The sequence below is a fragment of the Acipenser ruthenus genome, chromosome 7 (assembly GCF_902713425.1).
Source record: "Acipenser ruthenus chromosome 7, fAciRut3.2 maternal haplotype, whole genome shotgun sequence".
NCBI lineage: Eukaryota > Metazoa > Chordata > Actinopteri > Acipenseriformes > Acipenseridae > Acipenser > Acipenser ruthenus.
In genome coordinates, this window is record NC_081195.1 from 63,272,245 (window position 1) to 63,299,267 (window position 27,023).

Consider the following 27,023-nt stretch of genomic DNA (forward strand, 5'->3'; position numbering starts at 1 on the left):
AACATACCCGTATACACATTTAGTGCACCCCTAGTGGTCACTGTTATACTGGCCACAATATAGAAATCCACATTTTTGTAGGATTGTTCAGACCCAAATGTAAATTATTCTGGGGACTATTAAAAATGCCAAATAGCCTTAAGTGTAGAAACAGTAACATGTGGTAATTAAAAACACATATTGTGTGATAATAAACAGAAAAGAAAATAAACCCATACAATAAGACGAATAGCATGGAAAGAATTCAAACTTCAAGCACATCTTTATCAATACTTCAAAACGCGTTCTAAATAAAACAACTAATCGTCTGGAACACTGTGATTCTGTATTTGTGACGTCATGAATTCTAGAACAAGTACATATTTAATGAAAGGTATACTGTCGTGCTACTGCTTTGCTACTCCTACTAATTAATATATCGTATATAGGTATATAGGTATGCCACCCTAAAAGCACTACTGCTGCTACTACTACTACTACTACTAATAATAATAATCACTGCCAACGAGACCCCTACAATAAAGGAGAAACGCATATAGAATTTGTCAGTGAGGTTTCTATAAATACATACATGGCTTTAAGACATACAGTCTGTCACATGAACGAGCCAGAGACTATTAACGTGTAAAATGAGGATGGCACCGAATCCTATTGGTTACTATCACTCTACAAAATGAGTCTGACTTTCACATTCAACGATGCAAAGATTTGCTGGGAAGGTGGAACAACATCAGAAATGTAGGAGGCAGCCAGGAGCTAAAGAGAGGCATCTGTAAAGAAAGGCGACCGAAACCGATGGATTATTTAAATACGTTCAGATGCAGGGCTGTGCAAGTTTCCATCGCATATCAGAAGAAAGTTTAGCTTTTCATGCAAAGCAAGTATCTTCAAGATCAGACGCAATAACAAAAATAGCAAATATTAAAATAGTTAACAATTTCTATGTTTACCTGCGAAATACACATCAGTTTATTCCACCGGCGTGACTGTCGGTCTATCAACCGCATTTAAGCTTCACCGGTGACATTCGAGTGACGCCTCCAAGAATTTCTCTTAGAAGAAGACTTAAGGAACACAATTGTATTTGTAAATGCAAGCAAGGGAAAAAGGTGGTTAAAAACGGACGCAGATTTTTTTAATTATTATTATTATTATTATTATTATTATTATTATTATTATTATTATTATTATTATTATTATTATTATATCGTGGATAGGTTAATCGGATCTAAGGAAATGTGATAATAAAAAGTAGTTGAAGGGATTTTAACTTACAGTACATCGTTTTGCAAGAAATTAAAATAGTGAATAGCACCACGTTTCTTTTTATGGGGTGCTGCAGCCGCAAACATGAAGGGAACTATGCATTACACATTAGTTTAAACTGAATAGGCTGTTATATATTACAATTTATCACTTATAAACACGTCCAAAGCAGTTCACTAGTGGATAACTTTTGAATTATGGAATTAAAAGTTATAAGTCGCTCTCGTTCATGGACAATCAAGTTGTATATTGGCATTTGATCAACCACTTTCACCGTTATATTACATGCAATTAAAAAAAAAATCAAATAGGAAAACAAAGTTTAGCTAGTAACAAGAAATTCTCAGTTTGACTGACAGCAACATACGAAATTTAGATTGATTTGTTTCGTTTTTTGTTTACCCTCGAGTTAAAAAAAAAAAAAAAATCTCGCTGGCTCTTATGGGAATTAAACACTCCTCCCGCTGCCTGCTCCTGAGGAGAAAGATGGCGGAGACTGAGAACCCAGAGGTAGGTAAGAAGTAACCGTCTACACAAAACCATTCATATATATATTCATATATATATATATATAGCTACTTCTTAATGTGTTGTTGATTTGTATTTTTAAAGTGATGTGTAATTATTGTTGTTTGTGTACATTAGGCGTCATGTTTCGGTTCATTTGGAGCATTAATCAGTTATGCATCACCGTAGATTTATGAGAAATGGAAAATGACGGGACGAAACCCTTTTACCCATTTGCCATGCTAAATGACTTACAGTGTTATCATTCTGAGCCTTGAAGATAGAATTAGAAACGGCGGTGATTACAAATTCTTCGGCCATTTGAACTGTAATGAAATAATGTACAAGCCAGCCATCATATTGGATTGCACAGACATAGTATAGTCTGGAACTAAGGGAGTACGATTCTATTGCTTTGTATTATTGTGGATTTGGGAGTGTTCGAGTTATAATTAAGTCAAGTTTACTCTGAAGGTGACGTTAAGAACAGTGCACGTTGCATTCCGTTGGTTTGCACAGTATTTCGCAGTGGCGAGGAGCTGTCCCTGGTGCTGCATTTACTACCTGGAGATGGGCCGCCGGTTCATGGTTCTTCAATGACAAATGCAGACTAATACAAAGCAGAAGATGGATTTCCTATTTTAATCTGTAGTATACAATATGTGTTATGTGAAAAAACAATATGTGTTACGTTACCCAAACAATAAGTCTCTCCCTCCCGGCCTCTCCTGAAATTGGTCAAAGTTAGCAGGACTGTACTGCGGCACTTCTCAACAAGCATAGCAACTCTATTACTGTTTGATGATCCTTTAAGTCAAGTTCGTCGCTCAAGGTGAACAGATACTAAAAAAGAAAACATTACCCGCACCATTCATAAAATGGCGTAGACATGCGTTGTTTAAATACACGTGAAATGTTTTCCACTATGGTTTCGATTTTTTTAAAAGTGATAATCAATATAGACTTCAAGGTTACCCCTGCAAGCAAGATATTTCATTTATCAGATCTGGCATTCCACAATAATGAATATATCAAAGAAACGTGAAGATTGTTTTAAAAGGTTAGCGGGCTTACTTACAGCTGCTTTTAAACCTTGTGATAGGGGTTATCCAATGTGCGGAATACAGTATCCACACAGTGAGTGTCTTAAAAAAAGATCAACAACCACGAGTTAAATAGATTAGATATATTCTTATTGATTCGCATTTTTAGTTTATTAGTATGGCTTATATAATAATATATATTCTGTTAAATTATTTGAACGGTTTAGATCTGAGGTGTAGTACATACGTTTTCCAGGGTCGTTTATTTGACAGATTGTTATATTTGACCTGCCACATTCCTCCTTTTTGATTAGGGCTCTGTTTGCAGATTTTCCATTAATACTGTACAACGTATTTACCGTTACAGTCTTAAAATTGATGAATCATTAAGGATAAACTTTACAGACGTTATCAGTATAATTAAACACTATTAATTTCCCCTTGAAACTCTTTCTAACCTTAATAATAGATTTCATAACCTTAATAATAATAGATTATTTTTCACCTAAATAAATCAGGACTATATTTGTAAGGCATGCAACTGAAATAGCAATGTTCCTTATTTTCTGGATTTTTATGTAAAACTATTTACTTTTGTCCTTTGAATGGCACTGTACAGTATGTGGCTAAAAGTATTCCTTTTGTATGCAATACTTTGTAATTTGTCCAATATAAACACGTAACAACATGTAGCACATCCTTTTGTGGAAATGGGAATGCCACGCACACAACTTATGAATCAGTTATGCAAATCTTCAACGTGTATTTTGTAATATATAAAAGTTGATGGTGATTGCAGCCACAATGATATGTACAATAGATCTAACTTTTGTAGGGGGCCATAGTAGGTGCTTGATTGGTAGGTGCTTCCATTATCCATGTCTGGCGGGGTGAAAGCCCTGCTGGGTTGATGCGTGTGTGTGTATAAAAAAGGTGATCACAGGTGCTAATACAATTAATGTCAGTGGGTCAAGGCCTGCGTATGTGCTCGGCTATTTAAACGTGTCTGAATAGTTAGTGTTGGTGTGTAGGGGAGTTTTATGTTGTGTGAAAGCGGCAGCTCGCCCACTTTTCGCAACTTTGTAACATATTTGTTTGAAGTATAAAAGGACAAATAACATACACGATAAAAAATAGTAATAATAATCTGTTCTCTCTCTCATATCGAATTCTTGTACGTCACCAGCTCAGTCGGCTACTCTGGATAAGTTGGCAAATGTGATATTGTTTATCAATATGTTTATTAGCGCTATTTTATATTTATTAAAAACACACAACTCCATACCCATTTTCAAAAGATTTGGCGTCTCTGAATCTACAATTACATTGATAATAGTATCTCCGTACAAGACAAACTTCCACAGTGGGAGCGGCCATTTTGGTTTTGCTGCAGTTCACCGACTCTCAACCCCGCTAAATCCGCTGCTTCAGTGGTGACGCACCAGTGAATTTAACAATAGTTTGTTGAGCAACTCCTGGTGAATTTAACAACAGTTTGGTGAATCCGCTTTACATCGGTGCATGCAGCGGTGAATTTAACAACGCACCCGCTTTAAACTGCAAGCTTCTATGTCTGAGTCTCTCTCCCTGCCGATAACATCCTGGGCCATGACGCTACCGTGTCATATGTGGTGTGAGAGTGGGATAGCGCCCCTAGAGACTCAGAGCGGTAACCGCAGATTTAAAAAATAAATAAATAAAAAGAAATGGAGCAGAACAAAAGCCTGGAGGAGCAGCAATGCTGGCTAAAGAAAGGAGGGGCTCCGTGGGGCCTCACCTGTCTGGAGTATGGGCTCCTCCCAGATGTGCGCCCTACGAAGACCCCCTTTGGCATGAAGTCTACGGATTGGGGTGAGGTGAGCATGGTGGGGGAATGGCTCCTCCGGGGAAAAATCCAGTGTTGTCACTGCCAGAGTTGCCACGTCTGGAGTGTACCGTACCGCTGCCAGCACTACCACTGCCAGCATTGACACTACAGAACTGCCCAGCGTCGCCAAGGCCAGAGCAAGGGTTGCTGCATCCAGAATTGGGAGAAAACAAGACGGTTTGATATGTGAGTGTGTGTGGGGAATATTGGGTTGGCAGGGAGGGGGTTAAATTCCTCCCTGTCAAAACACGTGCGAATGTGGCTGGAGCCATAAATTGAATAAATGATTAATGATTGATTAGGCTTCAGCCACAGGTGTATAAAAAGAGTGATCACAGGTGGTAATAGAGAATTAATGTCAGTGTTAGTGGCTGAAGGTATGTGTGCTGTGCTGTTGAAACGTATATGAATAATTAATAATCATTGGTTTGTAGGTGAGTTTTATGTAGCTGTGTTTATTAACCCTGGTGTTTCAAATATGTATAGTCATTGTGCCTGTTTTGTTTGTGTTTTGTTTATTATTTTATAATTAAAGCAAAAGCACTTTAAACTGCAAGCTTCTGTGTCTGTGTCTCCCTGCCGATAACATCCTGGGCCGTGACGCTACCCTGTCTCAACATTACTGAACAAATTACTGATATTTCAAAAGGCATCTATGGGACATTCTAGACAACAGACTTCACTGCAGATTTCCACTCTCAATTTTCATGAAGGAATTAGGAGTGGTAATCATTGAGGCATGGTCACGCATCCTTCCAGAACAATTTAAACACCTTGCAGACTTGTCACATCCAGTCTGTACCGTCCTGGCTACCCATGACGGCCTTACACCTCATTGAGAGTTTTCAAACCCCTGTAAGTAAACATATTTCTATCATTATGGTTTACATGAACCCCATGAGCAAACAGAGCACAGCTTCTACAAAATGTCTCTCTTAAATGATAAGGTCAACAGCTTCAAAGAATTAGAAAACAAACGCAGTGAAATACGATAAATACTGTGGCAGTGATGAGAAAGCATTGTTAATCAGCACTCCTTCAACTATTTTAAAGGGCAGTATTTGAAAGATTGTGTCTTATTATCCTAGTGAAAATATCCCCCTTTTTTATTTCTGTCTTGCTTCCTGAGGTATAACAGAGCCTCAGCACCTTATTTCTAACCCCAGGCTGTACAGAGGATGCCCTGGAGGCTCCTGTGGAACAATGTGCTCAGTAAAATGGGAAGTGCCTTTGAGGCACTGCAGCTTTGCTCTCACATTTCTGAGCTCCTTTAAATTCCCTACTTTATTTCTTGATGTGAAGGACATTTTTTTTTCTTCTGTGCCGGAGTGTCCTCTGCTATCTTTGCACACTAGTGCTCAACGCTAACTTTAAACAAAAAATAAATGGCAAGGATCTGTCAAAAATGGAGTGCCACTACATTCCTTAACCACGTGAGAATCTGACAACATTGTTGAAGGATAGAAATCACTTGTGCGCAAGGCAGTATTTTTTAGAACTACTCTAGTTGCAAGGATAGATTTGATATAAACCACCTCTTGATAAACCACCTCTTGATAACACAGTATCAAGAGGTGGTTTATAATGTATTCACCAGTGTGGCATTTGAAATAACTGGTTAAACTTAGTGCATGTGAATTTAGTGCTCAGTCCCACATAGATAACTCCTGCAGGGCAGCAGTGTGGAGTAGTGGTTAGGGCTCTGGACTCTGGACTCTGGACTCTTGATCGGAGGGTCGTGGGTTCAATCCCAGATGGGGGACACTGCTGCTGTACCCTTGAGCAAGGCACTTTACCTAGATTGCTCCAGTAAAAAAAAAAAAAAAAAAAAAAAAAACCTGTATAAATGGGTAATTGTATGTAAAAATAATGTGATATCTTGTAACAATCCCAAAGCATGCAAAAGATTTTACCAGGAAAAATCTACAGTGAAGCACTCTTTTTCTGTTCACACAGTAACACCAATACATTAACAGTGGCTAATAAAGGCTTTGCATGTAATTCATAGATTGCAGAGCCTTTTTTGTATTATCTTTGTACTCACAAAGTAAATTATGAGACAGATTCAACACTTAATTCTATGCTGTGATCATTGCTGTTTAGATTGTTAATTTGCAGAGAATGGTACGAGACAAAGATCCATGGGAACTGCACTATAATAATGTTGGCTGTGCCTTAACATAAAGAGAACACAAATGAGACTAATGTTAATAACTGTCATTTCTCAGTTTGCTGTTAATAGCTGCAAATAAATGCAAGGGTCCAAGTTTCCTAGTAAAAGCATAACAAGGTGTAATAAAGCACAGTGAACGCATTGTAAAGCTCAGTGAGGTATGGTAAAGCATATTAATGCCATGACATACCATGGTAAACTATAGTAAATGCATAGTGTAACCAGAATTATTTAATAAATCTTAGCTAAAAATAGTGAATCATGGAATTATTTTAATTATTACATACAACAACTTTAACAGTGAAGTGGTTTAATGTGTAACCAAAAAAAAACACCTCACTTTGGTTTTACCACTTCAGAGGGCTCTCAGTGTTCTGCAAACACTTGCTAGGGTTCACCCACTGCTCTCTGTTCTCTGGTGTTTTTCAGCAGACAAGCAGCGCCCCATCGCAGGCTGTCCAACCTGTGCCTCTTCCAAAGCTGGTGCAGTCCATCCAGCATGTCCCGCACACACCCGCTCTACCGAGCTGTCCTGGCAGGGGAAAGATAGCCAAGTTTCTCAGCCCAGAGGAAATGACATCAAGGGATTATTACTTCGATTCCTACGCACACTTTGGAATTCATGAGGTAAGTTCCTATTTCTTTTTGCAATAACTGTGATCGTTGAAGCAAAAAAAAAAAAAAGCAAAAAACACAGGCCCCGTTTTTGGTCTCCATTTCAGTGGCCCACTATGCACTCCATGTAAAAACATACTTAAAGCCTACATATGTGGTGTTCATGCAAAAATAACGGCACACTTTCTTCTGTCAAACATACTGTACTGTCACAAGTTTTCACTTTATCTTTTGCTGTTCTATAATTATTTAACAACATCAGGTATTTTGGTCAGCCCTTGCTTGCTGAGACAATGTTAAGTCCATGGTTAAATCTGGCTATTGTGAGGCACACTATGCAGTTATCACTAAAGGTTCCCTCCTCAGCCCATTGATCACACCTCAGCTCAGGACTGTCAATAGAGTATTGTATTGTTAGTATGAAAGCGCTTGTCTTGTATCACTTGCCTTCAACATGACCTGGTAATGTAGTGTAACGAGACTGATTATGTTTCAGTCACAATCAGCCCTCCAAGCAGGTTCATTCCATCTAATATGGCTCACTGAAGAGCAAGTTACCTCTTGAGGTACATAGTGAATTATTCAGTCCAATATTAACGCTCTTTCTTCTTACAAGTCAAAACCATTGCCTATTGTGTATTTGAGGTCAATTGTGTTCATTCCAGTGGTTCCAAATGACATTCAATTCTTCCAGTTGAAAAAAAAATCTGAAGAGATACATACCTGCATCTTAGATTATTTATCTCATTGCTCTCCTTTACATGTAATGATGTACACTGTGTTCATAGTCATGACTAGGATACCCCTGTATATTGACTTGTATAAAAACTGCTGCACCTCTGAAATGTGTCATTTTCTTTAACAGGAGATGCTAAAGGATGAGGTCCGAACGCTCACGTACAGGAACTCTATGTATCACAACAAGCACATCTTTAAGGACAAGGTTGTTCTAGATGTGGGGAGTGGCACAGGAATCCTCTCCATGTTCGCAGCCAAGGCTGGAGCCAAGAAGGTGTACGGGGTAGGGGCACATCTCCTTGTACATGTACTGCAGTTTTATTCAGGACAGTCAACATACTGGGTCGTATTTGCAAAGAACATGTTTACAGGCAGTTTGAAGTAATGCTTTTAAGGGAAGCCCACTGAAGTCCATCTTGAGAAATTAAATTGAGTTTATAGTTCATGAAACCCATTTCAACTGAGAGATTGTATCAGATTATTTTTCAAAGCACTGTGTAATGTAAGAACATGTTTAAAACAATCCTTAGAAAAGTCCTTTGAACAGTTTTGCAAACAGGGCCCTTTATTTGCAGTTTTGTGAGGGTATCAGCTCTCTGGCAGTGTTGCTAGTGTGTACAGTGATACCAACCCTCCCTGTTAATAACACTATGTAACACAATTTTTGTTCCTGGGTAGTAAGTGTTATTTCCTAATTGCTTATGCCTCAAAAGTATAGAAAATGGCTATTATTCCCCACAAACTTTGCTTTTGTGACCAGGACAGTGATATTTTGAAATTTACCTATTTCCAATGAGAAAACGGGCGAATTTGTGTCTTTTCGTTCACATAAAGTCAGAAAAAAACAACATATGAATCCAAATTAACATGTATTTATACTAAAGTAATACAAAAATGACAACAAAAGATTTAGAAGTGAGTAGTTTTTCGAGATTTACGATTATACTGTAAATCACTTTCACGAATCCCAAGCCCCCAAATGTAGTCTCCCATCATGTTCTCGTTATACTGCCCTTGGTAGCGGCGTTCAAAGTCCAGTATATCCTGGTGGAAGCGCTCGCCTTGCTCCTCCGAGTACGCTCCCATGTTCTCCTTGAATTTATCAAGATAAGCATCAAGGATATGGACTTTGAGGGACATCCTACAGCCCATTGTGCCATAGTTCTTCACCAGAGTCTCAACCAGCTCCACATAGTTTTCGGCCTTGTGATTGCCCAGGAAGCCCCGAACCACTGCGACAAAGCTGTTCCAAGCCGCTTTCTCCTTACTAGTGAGCTTCTTGGGGAATTCATTGCACTCCAGGATCTTCTTTATCTGTGGTCCGACAAAGACACTGGCTTTGACCTTTGCCTCAGACAGCTTAGGGAAGAAGTCTTGAAGGTACATGAAGGCTGCCGACTCCTTATCTAGAGCTCTGACAAATTGTTTCATAAGGCCCAATTTGATGTGCAGTGGTGGCATCAGCACCTTCCGGGGGTCCACCAGTGGCTCCCACTTGACGTTGTTCCTCCCCACAGAGAACTCGGTCCACTGTGGCCAGTCCCGCCAGTGGTAGTGCGCCTTGGTGTCCCTGCTGTCCCAAAGGCAAAGATAGCAGGGAAACTTGGTAAAACCGCCTTGGAGACCCATCAGGAATGCCAGCATTTTGAAGTCTCCTATGACCTTGATGCCATCTCAGAAAAATGCAGATATGTATCCACTTAGGCAGCTGGAACTAAACTGAACAGGTGGGCTTAAGGACCCTGTATTTATACTACTATTTATATTACTGGAAAGTTCTAGAAAGTTCTAGAAGTTACTCCAAGTTTACTCAGCACTGAATCTATCTGGAATGTTCTGGAAAATAGGTAAATTTCAAAATATCACTGTCCTGGTCACAAAAGCAAAGTTTGTGGGGAATAATAGCCATTTTCTATATTTTTGAGGCATAAGCAATTAGGAAATAACACTTACTACCCAGGAACCAAAAAAAAAAAAAAAATTGTTACACGGTGTAATATCAGTATTCCCCTGAGTTGCATGCAGTGACGAATGCACATGCTATGACAAGTTGTATACTCCAGGGGTTCTCAAACTAGGGGCCAGGAACCCCTAGGGGAGGGCATGGGATGGTTTCACTGGGCTGCAGCACATGCACATTTTCTTTCTTCCAAATTATCCCAGACCGGGGGATCGATTAATTTACACAAACGCTGCTGTTAAGGGCTTGGGGTTATTTCAAATGTAACATTTACGTCAGCTCATGCCTGCGCTAACAGTATGTACCGTTATACAACAAAAGAGGGTGAACAAAATAGGCAACTATATCAATGCACTTTATAATTAGAACATCATTCTGTTTTTAATTTAAATAAATAAATAAATACATGCAGAAGTTCTTGATATATTTTATGTTGCATTTGCACTGAGACAGTGTACAACTGAGCACACTAATTATGGAGTGGATTCTCAATCATCCGAGAAATGACACTAGACATAATGAAAGCAGTAGTACTTCAAACAAATAACACCTCTCACCAACGGTAAAAAATCATCTGATCTGCTTGGAATTGAGTGCCTCATATCTTGTAAGTTGAAACGTCTTTTACAGCAAAAACACCCAAATAAACTGTGAATTCAATCAATGTTTTTAAGAGATAGGCACAATGTTGTTTGCAATGGAAGTAAGATACTCCTATATTTGTAGGCTACAATTACTTGAGGTCAAACTGTGAATGGATCTCCTGGGTTCATCTGCTTACCAGCACACACTGCTTTTATCTATCTCTGCAAGTCTCTCTCTGCCAGCAAATTACACTCTTGAGAAAAGTCCTTGATAACCCTGGCCTTGTATGCCTTCAAACCTAAACTCTGTAACACTGCAATAAATGCTAAAAATGTATAATTTATCTGGATTATTGCCTAGCACAGAAGTATCCCAGATGAATCTGAAAGAAACAACCTGGACGGAAAATATTTATGCACATTTATTTGTATTGTACATATTTAATAAGACATCAGTAGGCCAATTTACATGTGTGATTATTTCACGTGAATCAACAATACATGTGAAACTTGGCAGGGAAAGCTTGTGAAAGTGTCCCAAAAATGGTCTCAGTATTTTACTGTGAAAGTCTCCATTTCTTGTGAGATTCCAGGAAAAGCTTGTGAAATCAACGCCCAATTACACATGTAAACACGAGTTTCTCCTGAAAATGTTAATTAGCTCATTCAAGTCCTTTCCTAAAGCTGCTATAAAAGTCACATGGCAATACGTTGCAGTATTTCCTTTATCAGACTGATGTTGCGATAGCCCCACTTTTTTCTCCATCTTCCCTAAAACTTTGCATAATACTAATCATACACAGATCTAAATGTGTTTGTAAAGTATCATACATATTGTATTTACCAAGTTTCTGTTTAAAACTATTACTAAAACTGTTTGATAAACTGCATCATGGGCTTGTGAATTCAGGTGGTTACAGCTACTGTATAGTACTTCAGAATACACTTGCAATTAGCTTTCCAAACAATTGTCAAAACATCTTTTGTAAAGTACTACTAAGTATTATGTTTAAATGTGTATAACTATACTCCAATGCAATTTCTCCTAGTTACTTATGTCTGAGCAAAACCCATGTCCATCCTCCACTTACGTCCGTTGGAACAATGAAGAGGCTCGGTGTTAATATCCATAAGGGAAGAGGATATGATGAGGCAAATCAGACCTTAAATAACCATTTACGTCAAGCACAATGACACATGTATTTTTTTCTTGTGAAACTTTGCTCATGTAACAGTATTTTGGGGACTTTCATGGTTAACAGCACAAGAATCTAAGTGGGCCGTCAGCATGGCTAATTTAAATCTGACCCCCCTCCCCCTCTCTTTCAATTGCATAGCGTTCCAGGTTTTACATTTAAACACAAAAAGGCACCATGTCCACGTTTATGTCACGAGAAACAGATGTCTCGAGAAAAGCAAACACTCATGTAACGTGGCCTATTGAGGTAATTTGTGTTACCAGGAGTATATACTATATGCGGTGCTGTCCAGGCATTCTTTTAAGGTGAAATGGAGGTTCAGTAAACAGTTTTTCTTATAAATAGACACCCCCTGTGCCTTGCACACAGTGATTGATGATATTCTTTTTTCTCACCGGCACCTGGGATTTAGCTAGTGCTGCCTAAACTTACTGTGTATGAAACGTACATACCAATCAGTCTGAAAGGGTTCTGAGGAAGAACTGTCCGAGGTGATGCAGCGAGGGTTTTACACTTCAATGGCAATGCAGAAAAGACAATGGAAATACATTGTACTAAGGGGCTGCAATGGAATGAGATGTTGGTAAAATGTAACACAGTGGTATGAATCAAAACACGCTGGTAATCCATTACTGTACCAATGAGCCAGTGTATTACCATATTTTGACCAGTGTGCAATATGTAGATCGATTGTGTTGCCATTGCTGGTTATGCTGTGGTCTGCTAGCGGTTCTGCACAGACTGCAGGTATTATAATGGCTCTGGTATGCTTTATACTGTTCTGTAAAGGCAGTTAGTTGAGGTCAGTTTCTGGAAGAACTACAGCACTTCTGCTTAATTGTTTTACTCATGTGATTTGTATCACACGTTACCTTTTACAAACACAGCTCAAAGTACTCTAAAGGTGTCTGAAAGTACAGAATTGTGAAGATCATAGAGTGATGATATTTTGCTGCATTATCTCAAAATTATCTCAATACAGCAGTCTTGGGAATATGTTATTTGTTACAGTTAATTTAGCTTTTTATTGATTAACATCAGGGCTGCAGAAATTTAAAATTTATTTTGTTCACACTTACCTTAATGCGCCTTTGAGTGCAACTGGCTAATACTTTATCTATGTTCAATATCTTTAAAGAACCACTTTAATACTTGAGTTTCTGAGATAACAATTTCTGTCTCTGTCTTTTTACTTTGATATTTTCCCAATCAGATTGAATGCTCCAGCATTTCAGACTATTCAGAAAAAATCATCAAATCGAATCATCTGGACAACAGTAAGAATGTGAACTATTTTCTAAGTAATTTTTAGATCTTTATAGACTGACTGAACAAAAGAGAATACATATCTATATAATGGGAACTTTGCCAACAAGTGACAGCCAATATCTAACTATACCATAGGTTATATTTGCAGAAATCAACTTGCCAATTGCCAGTCTTTCTTTTAGCATGTGTATCAAATCCTATCTAGCCCCTCTTGTGGAATTTTGCAGTTGAACACAATTATCACTCACTGTGGGTCTAGTGAATTACATGACCTCATACATTTACATACATTGCAGATTACGGGATTCAGATGTTTTACTTACATTCTTAAGGTTTTGGCCAGTCATTGTTAACAACTGTAAAACATATTAATTCTAGGTCCTTTGTTGGAAGAATATTCAGGTATTGAGCTAAAACATTTGTTAATTGCTTTTTTGTAAAACAGCTACACACAGTACACCAACAGTAAGTCAACTAATTAGATACTGGAGTGTTGTGTTGAGAAAGATTAATAAAAAAAAAAAAAAAACAGGGTGTCGATCTACAGTTAGTAAAGATGAGCTAAATTCACAGAGGTCCCCGTCAACAACTACTGATGCACTAATTACTAAATGAGTTACTTAAAAAGACATTACCGGCAATAATAAAATCTTCACAATGAATGCAACAAAAACTCTGGAGTACTAGAGCAAAGGAAATCTGTTAACTTGTTTCAGCTATGACACTGGTAATGTTAATTAGCAAGTCAATGCAAGATAAAAAATAAACAGGCAGATTGTGTGAATGAGATGCAGTGTGAAATCTCAAGCTTTCTCACTTTAAAAATAAAGTGTTATTAAAATGTATTAATGTTCCTAGAAATATAATGTATTCCACTGGCAAAGGCTGATTAATACTATGTATATTTTAATGAAGTTAGAAGATAGCCAGGATTGCAAGGCAGGATTGTCACCTCCAGCAGTCATTGTTGGACAGCTGCCCAAACGATAGCAGATAAAATAAGCTCAATGTTTAAAACATGGACAAAAGCTGTATAATAAGTATAATAATCCCAGCCAACACACCCCACCCGCTCCGCCCAGCCATTTTAAAAACAAATAGCCCAACAATTCTACTGTGAACTGTCTGCTGCAATAAATCATAGCCAGTGCAAGGTCACAAAGCTGTCCTCCATTGACAAAATTAAGAGGGTCGTCAAAAATGATGAAGAGCATTTCTGTTTTAATGGCCGGTTTGTTTTAAACAATAGCATTTACTTTAGTCCTATTTAGCATACAACATTTCATAATTAAGAGATCAATGCCACTGTTTCAGTCTTACATTTCAACATATGAATGAGGGGAACATTTGATTTTAAAACAGTTGTCAGCAATGCTGTAACCCCCAAATTGTATGGTTACTTATGTTTTTCCCAAAAAAACAAACGCTTTATCAATTTCATTTACCCAGGAGGAAAATAAGCATCAAAATATACAGATGCTTCAGTTTCCTCAATTCCAAGGCTCAAAAAACAACCAAAATACATATGTACCCCACCAAAGTTACCCCCATGTATGGAGATCTAAAATGAAAGAATGTAAATACTGAAACAGTGCATAGGCTGGGGGTTAACCGGCGACCTCTGCAGCAGTGGTTATAGAACTGTTACAGCAATCTGTAACAGCAGTGCATCACACAATGCTGTCCATTACACTCTTAACCCCTTTAGCCTCAGGAAGTGGCTGCAGCAAATCTATAAGATCTGGGTTACGGCATCAATGTAGCGGGGCAGAAGCTGGGCGTGAACTGGCAACCCCACACACCACAAGCAAGCATCTTAACCACTGTGCAAAAGAGCCACGCTCATCTCCATTCATGGGAAAGCCGTACACAGTTTCAAAGCCTGGTATAAGGCAGATTTAAAGAAAAATGAGGGTACTCAATATTAGAGCACTAGAATCCAGATTAGTAAGGGAATTACATTTAAAGTTACTGTATTTCCGACACTCTTTCAATAACCCAGGAGCTGAACTCCACCTGTCTTTCAGTAATCACAATCTTTAAGGGTAAAGTGGAAGAAGTGGAGCTGCCGGTTGATCAAGTGGACATTATAATCAGCGAGTGGATGGGTTACTGCCTGTTCTACGAATCCATGCTGAATACAGTAATCTTTGCAAGAGACAAGTGGCTGGTAGGTGCTCTGTACTCGTGCTTGCTTGAAGGGTTAGACTTGCACTCTAATTCCTGTGCATAAAAGTGGGGTTGGCTTGTGGTCATGCAGTAAGGATTAAGAAGGGATCTAAGGTGTTGGAAAAAGGTAACATTAGCATGCTTTTTGAGAGGGGCAGCTGCTTTGACTCAGACACATTTATCCAAAATGATATCCGGGGGCTTGAGGAATGGCTGGGAGATTGAACCTCATGTGACAGGGCACAGAGGCAGGAATAATGTAATGCAAGGAGGGGTGTTTGTCTGGTTCTTGTATGTACAGTTCAAATGTGATGTCTTTGTCAGGTGAACTGATTACAAGACCCATTTCCCTCCACAATTTATCAACAGAAACCTGGAGGGCTGATGTTCCCAGATCGAGCTACCTTGTACGTCATTGCCATTGAAGACAGACAATACAAGGATTTCAAAATTCACTGTAAGATGGGCTTCTTTTATGAAGCATATGTTTCTGAAGAAAAAGGAACTACATCTCGGGAAGGTTTACTTTGTGTTTAGCACTTGGAGCATCACCATACTGTAGCATACTAAGATGCACCATTTACAAGTCACTGTATTGAGCCCACTGATATAACTGAATCTACCACCCAGATCTCACTATACTTGTCCAACTGAAACACTTTCATGTCACAGACTTGATAAGATGCCATAATCTACAAAGATATACTGTAGGTGTGCCAGTCATCCGGTTTGTATTATTAGGAGAGTGCACTGAAAACCTGGCAAGTGTGCTGTACACCAAAGGCATGCAAACCTCTGCTGCTACATTTGCTTCTGTTTCCCACTGGCAGGCAGAAATCTACTGATGCTGCTATTGGCAGTGTGGGGCTGATTTTCAAAGCCTTTTCAAAGTGTAAATTACAGAGTGTCAATACTCATTCCCTCCCCTGTAAATACTGTACATACAGTAAACGCAGACATGTATACATTCACACTTTCTCTGTAACATCTGTTTGTTTGCATAAAGTAATTGTATCCAACAAAATAACTCCATATATCTTACTCAAATCTTGAACTTCCATTAGCTATATATGCTACAGTATATTTGCATTTTGATTACCCTTACCTCGTTGTTCATTTCACCCCTGCAGTCTTCTAGGTTAAAGCATGTTACTGAAAGCATGTCAGTCAATAGAGGAAACAGCTGATTGGGTAGGGACAGTTTTACCCTCCAGGTGAAATGATCCAGAAAGTGTGTTTTCTTTAACCTAATGTATCACCAGATATCATGCTTTAAAATGAAAATACATGTTTTCTAAATCAGGTGTTTCTTTCAAAACTGCACATTTGAGACATGAATGGATGTGCATGGTGGACAAAATGTAAGGAACTATTTAGTTAGCTACAATTACTGGTACTTTGACATAAGGACAGGACAAGTACTGCACAGTCAGGTCAAACAAGCAAGAGTTAATAGGAATGAATATTGCAGGATAATTAGCAGGCCATCTGTGTGTCTGCAGGGTGGGAGAGCGTGTATGGCTTTGACATGACCTGCATCCGAAATGTTGCCATGAAGGAGCCCCTGGTGGATATTGTGGACCCCAAGCAAGTGGTGACTAACTCCTGCTTAATAAAGGTCAGAGGTTTCTGTTAAACATAGAACACTTTAACAGAACACACGTGTAGCACATGTATAAAAACATGCCCTAATTCCTTATACAATTAGTCCCTTGTAATACATAACAGCTGCTTCTAGGTCAGCACAAATGACTGATGTTTAAAAAGAAACAGTGAAGAGCAGAGTGCACAACAGACTGCTTATCCCAATAACACCTGCAAGAGTCAGTTTAACACAATGTCGTCCTGGCTGTCCAAGCCAGCCCTGTATCATATTGACAGTGCTCAAACAAGTGTTTCTGATATTTTGTCCAACCCTGTGTAAATTACATACTTTATATTACTGTAGACTATCTAATATTCTTCTCATGCAGAACATTCCTACACAACATTCTCAAGGATATAATGTGCTGACTACACTAAAGCCTATTTTCAGTTTAACAGTTTTCAAACAAGTTGTTTAATTTAGCCTAGCTTTTATGCAACGGGAGTTGGGAGGACATGTACAAAATGATTTACTAGTATTATTAATAATTTAAAAACCTGTCTTATACAGTATAGATTTCCATCAAGAACTAAGAAAAACAATACAGAGATGGCATCGCAATCATTTTAATTGTATAGATTGATGTCTGCGTGCTTTTTCCCATTACAATAATACATTTAAATAATTTGATAAAGCCAGCTTATTATAAAAAAGCTATTGGAACCACAGCGTCTGTCTTAAAGCACTAGTTTATAAGCTAAATGAATAGCTCTAAAATATCTACGGCTTGTTTTAATAAAAAATGGAGCTTGTTTTTTAGTACCTGAAAAAAAATCGTGCTCGGTTTTAATGTGGAGTTTCATCAGAACTGATTTTATAAGGGAATGTGTCCTTGGTATGCTATTTCTAAAATGGGCATACATGTCAGCAACCAATGCTACCTCATCCTTTACTTAATTATGTTAAGCCCTTACCAAGTTTTGAAAATAATTATGTAACTATCTTGCTACTTAAAGCTACATGATCCAGTTTGTCTTTTAACCCCTCTTGGTTTCCCTAAATGACTAAATCCTTTGGGCTCCCCTAATCATCTGGTGGTAGTCCATCTCTATCTATCCATTCTTTTGATTTATTTTAAATCTTTATTTAGCGATGATTCTCTTGAGAAGTACTGTGCCGCTATGTTGTTCTGAATTTAGATTCCATCGCAGGTGTGAGTGACTCTGCTGGTTGGGAACTGTTAAGAATAGCTGAGTCATGACAGGCAAACGAACAACAAAAAGGAAGAAGAGAAAGCTCAAGGAGGTTATTATGAGGTGCAATTTGGAGTCGCACCGACCTGAAGGCAAATTGTGTTTCTGAACAGTCAAAGTCAATAAACACTGAAGCACAGACCAAGATGACTGATAATACCTTATCACAAACTCCCAGTGCACTTCAGCAAAAGCAGTACTGAGAGGATTCTGACACTTTTGGAATTTTCTGTTTGCAGCTAACAAAAGATTATTGGCAACCCATGCTGCACTTGGCCACATCCAGGAAAGCTTAATTTAACCAGTAAATGCAACTGGCATCCATAACAATGAAACACTCAAAAGTGCTGAATATAGCTAGAATAAAAGAAACTTAAATTCAATGATTTTGAAAACACATTTTTAAGACATTGAAAAGACTTCTAGGTGAAACGTGTCATTGAATTGATTTTTCTTTTAGTATTTCTAAATGCATGGAGCTTGCTGCACTCTACTAGTCAGCATGTTAATGCTTTTTATGCTGTATGTGTGAAAACATGTGAGGTACAGGAACACATTTGTAGCCCCAAGATCCTATTCATGAAGATTTACCTCATGAGTTATTTAAGTTGTTAACATTGGTTTTAATGGATAAAAGTTAAGGCGATGAGTTAATGCTATGAGTTAAAGCTATTAACTCTATTCACAAAACTTAAATGTTTTTAAGGACTTCAGCAATAAATCAATCCAACTTTTAAAGGTAGAAGATGGGAAAAATAATTAGTCTAGAAATTGATCACTTTCTTTTTTGTGTGGTCCAGTGGTTAAAGAAAAAGGGGCTTGTAACCAGGAAATCCCCGGTTCAAATCCCACCTCAGCCACTGACTCATTGTGTGACCCTGAGCAAGTCACTTAACCTCCTTGTGCTCCGTCTTTCGGGTGAGATGTAATTGTAAGTGACTCTGCAGCTGATGCATAGTTCACACACCCTGGTCTCTGTAAGTCGCCTTGGATAAAGGCGTCTGCTAAATAAACAAATAATAATAAATGTTTATACTGCATTCAAAAACAATTTTATTGTGGATTACCAAGGCTAATTTATCACTCTATACGATTGGTTTTAAGTGATAAAAAGTCTGCAATGGTTTTTGTAAAAAAAACTGCTTCACTATTATTTAAAAATAGAATCCAACTTACTTTTTAGGTATAGCACATTTGAAACACATTATAACAGTATTTCAATCTAAACTCTACTTAAAATCCTGTACATAGAGCTCCTGTATTGAAACACTGATGCTTAGCTAACTGCTTTGAATTAAGTAAGATTCCCAGTATTATTAACCAGCCCTGCAAAAGAAAAGCTCTGCAAAGCATTGTCTGCAACTATAAATAGCTGACCTTTAAAGGAACTTACAGTAGGCATATGACCTGCTGTTGTAAGATTGCTGTACAACATCCCACACACCTATGAACCATTATCCCATTCTGTCTTTATCTGTGTTAAACACAGGAGGTGGATATTTACACTGTGAAGACAGATGATCTCTCCTTTACTTCAGCGTTCTGCCTTCAAGTGCAGCGCAATGATTACACCCACGCTCTCGTCACCTATTTCAACATTGAGTTCACCAAGTGTCATAAGAAAATCGGCTTTTCAACAGGTAAACTGCACTGGACTACAGCCCTCTGCATGCCACTATTGTGCATGTGTGTACATCAAGGGCAGACATTGAGTCACTTGGGGTATATCCACATATGCCGTATCTTATCCAGCCAGCATTGAGTGCTGAATATTGGTCTTGGTACAGTACAAGACATGGGGGACACCAATGCCTCTAATAAAAAAAAAAAATGCATAGGGGTGCTATTGAAGCCCATATCACAGAGTAAATTAACTATGAGAGTTAACATCAGAGAGTAATACAATGCCTAGTGCCTGAGCAGAAGTTTCAAACACGTGTGTATTGCTGCTCTTAGCTTACAGTAATTACCATGTGACATGCACATGTTATTGCATCATTACATTCTCCATTGCTTCTTCGACCCAACACTCTGAGTCAGACAGATAAGCCACTATGTGCCTGGATTACCCCCAAGTGAATGTATACCAGCCTGATTATCATGGTGTGTGATCTATGCCTTTAAAAACATGGTTGAATATATGTGTCTTTATTGATGTATGTATGCTTTTCTGTAGGCCCAGATGTAACTGCAGATAACCTCTAGTTTGCACCCGTACAGTACGTTCATCCCAAAGGGACTTTCTGTGCTTGCACTTTTGACTAATACATCCTAATATAATGAGATTCAAGATGTTGTTCGGAGAGAGAGATAGATGTGTGTAATAATAGCCACTTGCCTACCAATGATGGCAAAGTTAAGTCAGATACATTCCCAGAAATGAAGCATTGCTGCGTATATGTGGGTGTGTGTGTGGGGGGGACACGACACACACACACACACACACACACACACGTTACAATATTTATCCTTGGTTTCCTTAATCTTCTGATACAGTATTTTGGCATCCTTTGTGCTTTGCTAAATATACCCAAGTGCCTGTTGTGCAGTATTAAATTCCTCCTCTGAGCAAGCCTCCTGTGAAATCCTCTAGTGAAGACTGAATATAGGTTTAGAAAATATCAATATTTTTCCACTTATAGTGTAGCCTACTCTCCAGAACCTAGTTTATGGAGATTAGATAAAGGGGCATTCAGAACAGAAAATAGGAGGCACTTTTTTACACAGAGAATTGTGAGGGTCTGTAAACTTTCTTATGTTCTTATGGTGCGGGGGGTAAACTTGCTAAATTAATCTTGGTGTCACTGAATAGAAAGTCACCTGCTATTCAAATATAAGAAATTGATTTTCACGAACATGCTGTCTTACAAGCATCTAAGAGTACATGTGAGTATTAAAATGTGTAAAACGTCCAAATCCTATTTTATTCTTTTTAACGATGGCTGAATTTATAGAACCGATTGGACCCCAATGTATGTAAGAACAACGTGAGAAAAGTTAAGAAAGAAGGGCGACCATCAATGCTTGATATGTTCTTAGTAGCTGCTGGATCCCAATACATTGTCTAGTTGGTTCTTAAATGACATCACTGATTCAGCAAATAACAGCTTGGTAACCCATCACAAACATGCAACTCTCTGTGCTACACTTGAAATAATGACTAGGGTTAATGTTGTTAACTCTGTTTCACTTGCTCTATTATGCTTTTAGAAGAAGTTTAAAACCTCATTGTGGCCCTAGCATGCTCCCTTGAAACACTGTGCCCCAAATGGATGTAAGAATAGCACATTTGTGTTTTGTGGCATTTCTTATTGATGATGAGATTTTCAGGGGGACACTCAGTTGTAATTACAACTAGACATGTTTCTGAGAGCTCTATTGAGGCCACATTGAGACTTTAAACTTTAGAAAGTCATGAAATGTATGTTGTTATGTTTTCATTAACAGCATTACATTTGTTTAAAACAAAAAAAGAAAATAATGATTATTTATAGTTGCCTTTTTTGTTTTTTAAAGGCATCTTGTATAAACAGTTCATATCGGTGATTTTAGAAAGCAAAATTCAAAGCTGCCTTTTGACAGTGAAAACACACCCACTAAAGACAGGAGCTGGGTAAACGGCTTGGAGCTAACCTGGCATATCTCTTCCTTGGAAGCCGCAACTTAGCCTTCACACTCTCTGCATAGCAGCATAGCTAGAACACAGTAAGAAAATATACTTATACTTGCAACTGGAATACAAACAAAAGCATAAATCACAATTAGGATTTGGGGCTAGATTCTCAAAGTCCAAAAGAAACGAAATTACACCCAGTACAAGAAATAATAAATAATTTTATTGTAATTATTTATTGTATTTTTATCCTTCCAGGAAATAGTGCTAATGAATATTGCCCCTTTGTGTTTTAAATACTTTAGGTTTCATTGTTATTTTTACAGTAATCTATATGTACCCTGGCTGAAATCATTATGTCCTAAACATGTAACTGATCACACCAGACCGGATGTGTCCTTCACAGTGACTGGCATTCTTACTGCTCGCCTGTGCACAGGGTAAGAATGACAGGCTCACAAAGTCGTATACTGGCATTCACGCTGTTAGCTTCAGAGGGCATGAATGCCACATTCTTTACGTCAGCAACCAAAAAAAATGGAACAGTCTAACAAGACCAAACATGATTGCATATGTTTTAATATCCATAGTTTGAGAAAGCAAAAGGCATTCGATGTTTTCTTATATAATTTGATATATTCCATGAATGCTAAAATGTAGTCTGAATTCATTTAGGGGCCAGTTTTTGTCTGTGATAAATGGCTAGCTGGAGTTTTTACCTTGATGAGATCTTAGTCTTTCATCGTCCCCTCTGACCTGCTGAGGATCATGATTACTTTTACCATGCTGGTACACTGGAAGTCTGCAGCAAGAGCCCTTCAGGGTAGAAAAATCCAGAGCTGCAAAGAGGAGATAATAAAGAGCAAATCAAGGACAAAAGTCACAAGGGAGTCAGTAAACAAGCAGGAAGCATAATGACAAATGATTGATTTGAATCTTTAACTAATCTGTCATTCAATCAGATCTCCCATTTTTCCTTCCCTTGATTTTGTGTTTTGATATGGGTAGTTATTCTGTCACCAGCAAGGACACCCAAACAAAGTGTGCAGGGGAGTTTTTGATTGTTTGACACTAGAGGCAGGCAGATAAGCAGAGCTGAATGTCATGTTTTATGTATTTATTTTGCCTGGGTAGCCCTGTTTTATATTTGTATTTTTGATTTTGCTGGTGTCAAGAATAAATGAGACATAAGAACATTTACGGATGAAAGGTGACCATTTGGCACATCTAAACCGGTTCCTGGTAGCTGATTGATGTCAAAACTCTGTCAAGTTTAGCATTAAAGGATCCAAGTGATTGTGCACCAGCAACATGACTAGTTAACCCATCCCATGCCCTCACCACGCTCTGTGTGAAGTGTCTCTTTCCCTCTGTCCCAAGTCTATTTCCACTTAATTTCCAACTGTGTTCTCTAGTCCTGGTTTCTGTGCTTAAAATTATTGGTGAGAGTTAACTATGTCAAAACCATTAAAGGTTTTAAAGACTTCAATCATGTCCCCCCTAATTCTTCTTGGTTCTAGGCTAAATAGATTCAATTCTTTCAGCCTATCTTCATGACAAATTCATTTAAGCTCTGCGAATAGTCTGGTTGCTCTTTGTTGAACTCTCTCCAGCGCCACAATGTTCTTTTGGTGGTGCGGTGACTAGAATTGGACACAGTATTCTAAGTGTGGTCTCACCAGTGCATTATACAACTGCATGTTAATTACCAGAACAGAATACAAAAAGCACTGTATAGTGGTCAACCATACACACATTATTTTGGCAAGAGATCTGCAAAATATGTACATTGTAAAGGTATTTCCCATTTGATTTCCTCCATGCTACAGTAGTCCTGTTCTTCCCTAGAATCTGAATCATGTTCTATCACTGTGTTTTTTCCACAGCACCTGATGCTCCTTATACACACTGGAAGCAAACTGTATTTTACCTTGAGGATTACCTCACTGTGAGAAGGGGTGAGGAAATATACGGAACCATCACCATGAAGCCCAATGAAAAAAACATTGTAAGTCTTATTTCTTCAGAGTGCTCAGGTTCCTAACTCGTATGGGAGATTACTGGGCAGGCTGTCTATCAGTTTGCAAATAATATTGTATCAGACTAGTGGCAGGGGTGTAACCCCAAGAAAGAGACTTGACTTTTTATTATTATTATTATTATTATTATATTATTATTATATTTAATTATTTAGCAGATGCTTTTATCCAAAGCGCTTACAGAAATTAAACAAAATAATAAATCAACATTTTTCTTATAAGAAGGAAAAATAAAATAATCTGGTGATAGAAACACTCTATAATTCCAGATTAATTTATTGAATTATTGACTATAAGGTGCAAATAAACTCATTTCGATCTTCACCATTTTATTGTTACACTGGTAAAGGCATCAGCCAAAATGTCTGACGGCTTTCGATAGTTTTACCTTTTAGCCTGCAGTTCATCAGCAGGGTAGCTATATGCCACTGCTGTAGTTCCCTGTACACACTCCCACTGCATTGGAACTGCAGATGCTTTGTATCTTAGTGCTGTCTTGACTTGAGGGTAGCTGTTGTTCCGAAGCAGCCTTGAAACCTTGAATCTTATAGCATAGTGCCCTTACTGAGCCAAAAGCAAGGATTGGCATTAGGAGGAGATCCTTAAAGCTGGGAAGTAAATCCAATAGACAAAACAACTAAATATTAAAGAGTCTGTAATATTAAAGATCATATTTTTTATGAAGACATTTTATGAAGATTTCCCCATTTAAATTGTCCAGGCTTTTTGATTGATGGAAATGCATTCTGTAAATGTGACAGCAGGGATTCTGGGAAGTCTCTGATAGTATCGTTGTTCTCTAAGAGTGAGACTTGCGCTCAAAGGTTCCTGTTTTTTCACCACTTGACTTTTTCTTTCTTTTTTTCTTGCAGCGTGATTTGGACTTCACCGTTGAGTTGGATTTCAAAGGCCAGCTCTGTGAGACGTCACTATCCAATGATTATAAGATGCGTTAAATGTGCAGTAGTGTTAACCCAGCTTTCTTTTTAGCTGGTGAAAAAAAAACCAACCTCTTTTCAAATGCTGATTGCGAAAGGGGATTCCTATTAAAGGGGAAATGTAGTCAATCCTGCTGGTATCGCCAACATCAGACATCACAAGGAGATTGCTTAGAAAAAGACACTGAATGTAACACCTTCTGAAGAATGTTTTCTGTTTTTAAGGGTGTGTTTTATTTTTTTGTTAAAGAAACATTAGGAGGACTAAAGAACATGTCATATTTGGGGGAGAGTGGTCCTAGTTCTTCCAGACATTGCATGTTCCTAAACACATGGGGAAATATCTTTACTAATTTAAAACAAAGACTTCCAATAATCCATCTATACCATACCAAGGTCATAACGTGAACAATAAATGAGCAAGATGCAGTTTACATGTGCAGCAAGAACAAAATGTAGTGTTGATGTTATTACTGAAAGCATTGGGCCCCATGTTTTTAGACCTCATTACTCTAATAAGAAAGTATAGGTTATGTTCTAAGAATATAATGGTGATTCATTATTATTTCGTAACTTTTTCTTGTAAGGTTGGAATAGTCTTCATAACTTCAGTAAAATATGATTCGTTATTCATTTGCATGTTTTCTGATTTTTGTCTTGCAAGAAATGATGTTTTGGTTTTAATAGATGTTAGGGTATTTGAAATAGTGTTAGGAACCCAGAGAGACAAGATTAACACTCTTTAGGTGAACTGATAGTATTACGGAAATGCACGGAAAACCACGTGCAGGGCAACTATGAAAACAATGTCCTACTCAGTATTCTCCTGTGCATCAGTTCAGTAATTACTTTTCAGAATTCAGCACTTTATTGAGATTAAATTATGTCTGAATCAAGGATGGCATGTTCTACTCGGGTTCTACTCGGCTATGCGATTCCACATTGCTTTTCATAAAGCAGGGTCTACCTGGGTGACAGAAGTAAATACACAACGAGTGCATCAATGCCCCCGAAGCAGCTTGTTTCAGACGCTTCCATCCAAAGTTTTCTGGATTGAATCGTTGGCCCAGATGTTGATTAGAGCAAATGTTTCATCCTTCCTGCTGCAATCTGGCTCATGGGGTATCTCAATCAACACAAATATGGCTAAACAGAATAAACAGAAATCTTCACGCAGGTGTGGCTGTTTGTTATTTCGTCGGTTTACGAACAGCCTTCATGCATTGTCTTGCTCAAACCGGGTCAAAGCGTGTACGTGGTTTCGTACTACGCGGGATTGTGACCCAGGTAGCCACACAGTGCCAGTGTGAAAGCGGCTTAAGATAATGCTCTACTGATTAAAGCCAATATTTATATGTATGCATATTTAACAAAATCTCCATTTATCTCTGAGCCTCTCCAGCTCAGTAAAGCAATGCTGAGTTGTGATACGTACTTTCTACCTCGGACTCATGTCGGAGCCTGTTAATGAAAAGTTATATCAGAGGCAGAAAGTGCGGTATTTACCACAACTCAGTATTGCTTTACTGAGCTGGAGAGGCATAAAATACACTGATTCTTCCTGGTACAGGATCATTTTTTCTGAAGTTGGTCACATGGTCTGCATGCTGCTAGACCACTGGAGTAAAACTGACCTACAGCATAGGGCATAGGTACCAGGAATCAACAGGAAATTTGAATTCTAAAGTATAACAATGAAGTGAATGAAAATGCTTGACTAAACAAGCTAAGAACAGAAAGAACATTTTACTCATAAAGAAAATGATTTTAAAACGCTGATGATCACTCCTTTAAAGATATGATTTTAATAAGCATTAGTGTGTTTTAGATTGAGCGCTGTTTGATTATTGTGACTGTGGTGGAACTTGACATATACTGGTCCATTGTGGCAATGATGATTTATCTAACCTGCATTCTGTTTACTGTTATAGGATAGATCAATGTGTTAAGATAGTGTGTCTTTGTATCCAGCAGGTCAAATTCATTCCGACACTTAATTGAAGAGTGAGATTCATTATAATACTGTATATGAAAGACCTTTTTTTATTACCTTGAAAGATTAAAATGGTTCATAACTGAAAAAAATGACAAACTAAATGTTATTTTGAAAGGCACAGGACCTCAGTGTGGAAGGGTAAGTTACAATTGTGCATTATACTTGATCCATATCCTGTCATATTGATTGGATTATTACAATTAAAACCA

At 38.1% G+C, this 27,023-nt stretch overlaps 1 protein-coding gene across 3 annotated transcripts; it reads left to right on the forward strand.

Annotated features, from left to right (window-relative positions):
- The first annotated feature begins 683 nt into the window (after nt 1-683).
- On the forward strand, nt 684-25,451 carry LOC117416058 (protein arginine N-methyltransferase 8). 3 transcript variants are annotated; one of them, XR_004546501.3, is made up of 10 exons: nt 684-1,776; nt 7,286-7,483; nt 8,337-8,492; nt 13,166-13,229; nt 15,249-15,391; nt 15,760-15,847; nt 16,893-17,008; nt 19,718-19,868; nt 21,745-21,933; nt 23,728-23,834. XR_004546501.3 is itself a non-coding variant. In XM_034027091.3 (10 exons), exons 1-10 carry the CDS (start codon nt 1,708-1,710, stop codon nt 24,834-24,836), a joined length of 1,188 nt encoding a protein of 395 aa, XP_033882982.1. In that variant the 5' UTR covers nt 688-1,707; the 3' UTR covers nt 24,837-25,451. The 3 variants fall into 3 exon arrangements, 2 of the variants coding, with proteins under 2 accessions (XP_033882982.1, XP_033882981.1); XM_034027091.3 differs by lacking the exon at nt 21,745-21,933 and adding an exon at nt 24,753-25,451 and having other exon boundaries at nt 688-1,776; nt 7,289-7,483; nt 23,728-23,849; XM_034027090.3 differs by lacking the exon at nt 21,745-21,933 and adding an exon at nt 24,753-25,451 and having other exon boundaries at nt 689-1,776; nt 23,728-23,849.
- Nucleotides 25,452-27,023: the final 1,572 nt, after the last annotated feature.

Coding starts and splice junctions, on each gene's coding strand:
- LOC117416058 (XM_034027090.3), top strand. CDS start 1,708: ATGGGAATTAAACACTCCTCCCGCTGCCTGCTCCTGAGGAGAAAGATG. Junction 7,484..8,336: donor CACACTTTGGAATTCATGAG/GTAAGTTCCTAT, acceptor TTTCTTTAACAG/GAGATGCTAAAGGATGAGGT. Junction 19,869..23,727: donor GAAAATCGGCTTTTCAACAG/GTAAACTGCACT, acceptor TTTTTTCCACAG/CACCTGATGCTCCTTATACA.